Here is a 1,267-nt window from a genome sequence, read left to right on the forward strand (position 1 = left end):
GTCTGTCTGTCTGTCTGTCTGTCTGTCTGTCTGTCTGTCTGTCTGTCTGTCTGTCTGTCTGTCTGTCTGTCTGTCTGTCTGTCTGTCTATCTACCCATATAAACAGATAGAGCTATCTGTCTGTTCATATATGCGTTATACTGTTGATGAATTCTCATTCATATCACAGTACATTCCCACAGCTCAGCCTCTCACGTCGTCACATTGTTGTGTTCTCTGTGTTTGTGGTTAGGATGACAGATCAGTGAGCGGCGAGGACACAGAGATGAGTGAGCCCACATGGCTAGCGGCTGATCTGGGAGCGGTGTCAGACCTGAGCCTGGCAAGCCGTGGTAAAAAGATGCGCCATAKTTCCCACGACTCCCACAACAAAGAGGACGATGGTAAGCAGCACAGCACAGAAGCGTTCAGTTCACCAGGACAGAAACACTGTTAATTATTAATTAGGATGAGCACCTGTATTTTATTTTTACAGATAAAATATGACTGTATCATTCTTACTATTTGTCATACATCTACAACATTCTTAAAATGTTTCAGTCTGATTTTAAAGCTGTACACAACACAGAAACAGTTTTTTTAATCTTCCAGTGCTCTTACTGTATTAGCTACAAATTCATGATTTTTTGGACCTGACAGCTGCATTTGACACCGTTGAGTGCGCTATCACAGGCTCTGTATTAGACTGGTTTAGGTCTTATCTGTCTAACAGGAGTTTCTCTGGGAACTTTGTGAGAATCTGTTTCCTCCTCAGCTCCCCAACCCCTCCTCCTTCCCCCCACATGTGGAGTTCCCCAAGGGTCCATTCTTGGACCCCTTCTAATTTCAATTCATATGCTCCCTTTTGGCTTCCTTTTTAGAAAGTTCTACATCTATTTTATTCTTATGACAGTCACACACCCTCAGCTGAAGCGTAATTAATTTTTCTCACTAAAACCATGGACAGACAGACTCTGAGGTAAAAGCTTGGACAACTTCTTAAATGTTAATGAAAATAATACTGAGGAGTGGTTGGTCCACAAAGGGGATCAGATTTTTAGTTGTSCTGAGGTCCAGGCTGGTCTACAGAGGTGATCAGGTCTTTAATTGTCCTAGTCCACAGAGGTGATCAGGACTTTAGTTGGATCTCCTAATTTGTGATGAAAGTTGGATCTCCTAATTTGTGATGTTTACATTTTTGGTGGAGGTAATGTTTTCTGTCGCGTATGTCTGTCTGTCTGTCTGTCTGTCTGTCTGTCTGTCTGTCTGTCTGTCTGTCTGTCTGTCT

At 42.7% G+C, this 1,267-nt stretch overlaps 1 protein-coding gene across 3 annotated transcripts in view; it reads left to right on the forward strand.

Annotated features, from left to right (window-relative positions):
* Nucleotides 1-1,267, forward strand: part of LOC106528738 (nucleolar protein 4-like) — a 107,388-nt gene that overhangs the window by 24,535 nt on the left and 81,586 nt on the right. For all 3 annotated transcript variants that reach the window (XM_014023984.1, XM_014023985.1, XM_014023983.1), the window contains exon 2: nt 233-383. In XM_014023984.1, the coding sequence (XP_013879438.1) occupies nt 266-383 (118 nt within the window). In that variant the 5' untranslated portion in view covers nt 233-265. The remainder of the gene's footprint in view (nt 1-232; nt 384-1,267) is intronic.

The sequence above is a fragment of the Austrofundulus limnaeus genome, unplaced genomic scaffold (genome assembly GCF_001266775.1).
Source record: "Austrofundulus limnaeus strain Quisiro unplaced genomic scaffold, Austrofundulus_limnaeus-1.0 Scaffold401, whole genome shotgun sequence".
NCBI lineage: Eukaryota > Metazoa > Chordata > Actinopteri > Cyprinodontiformes > Rivulidae > Austrofundulus > Austrofundulus limnaeus.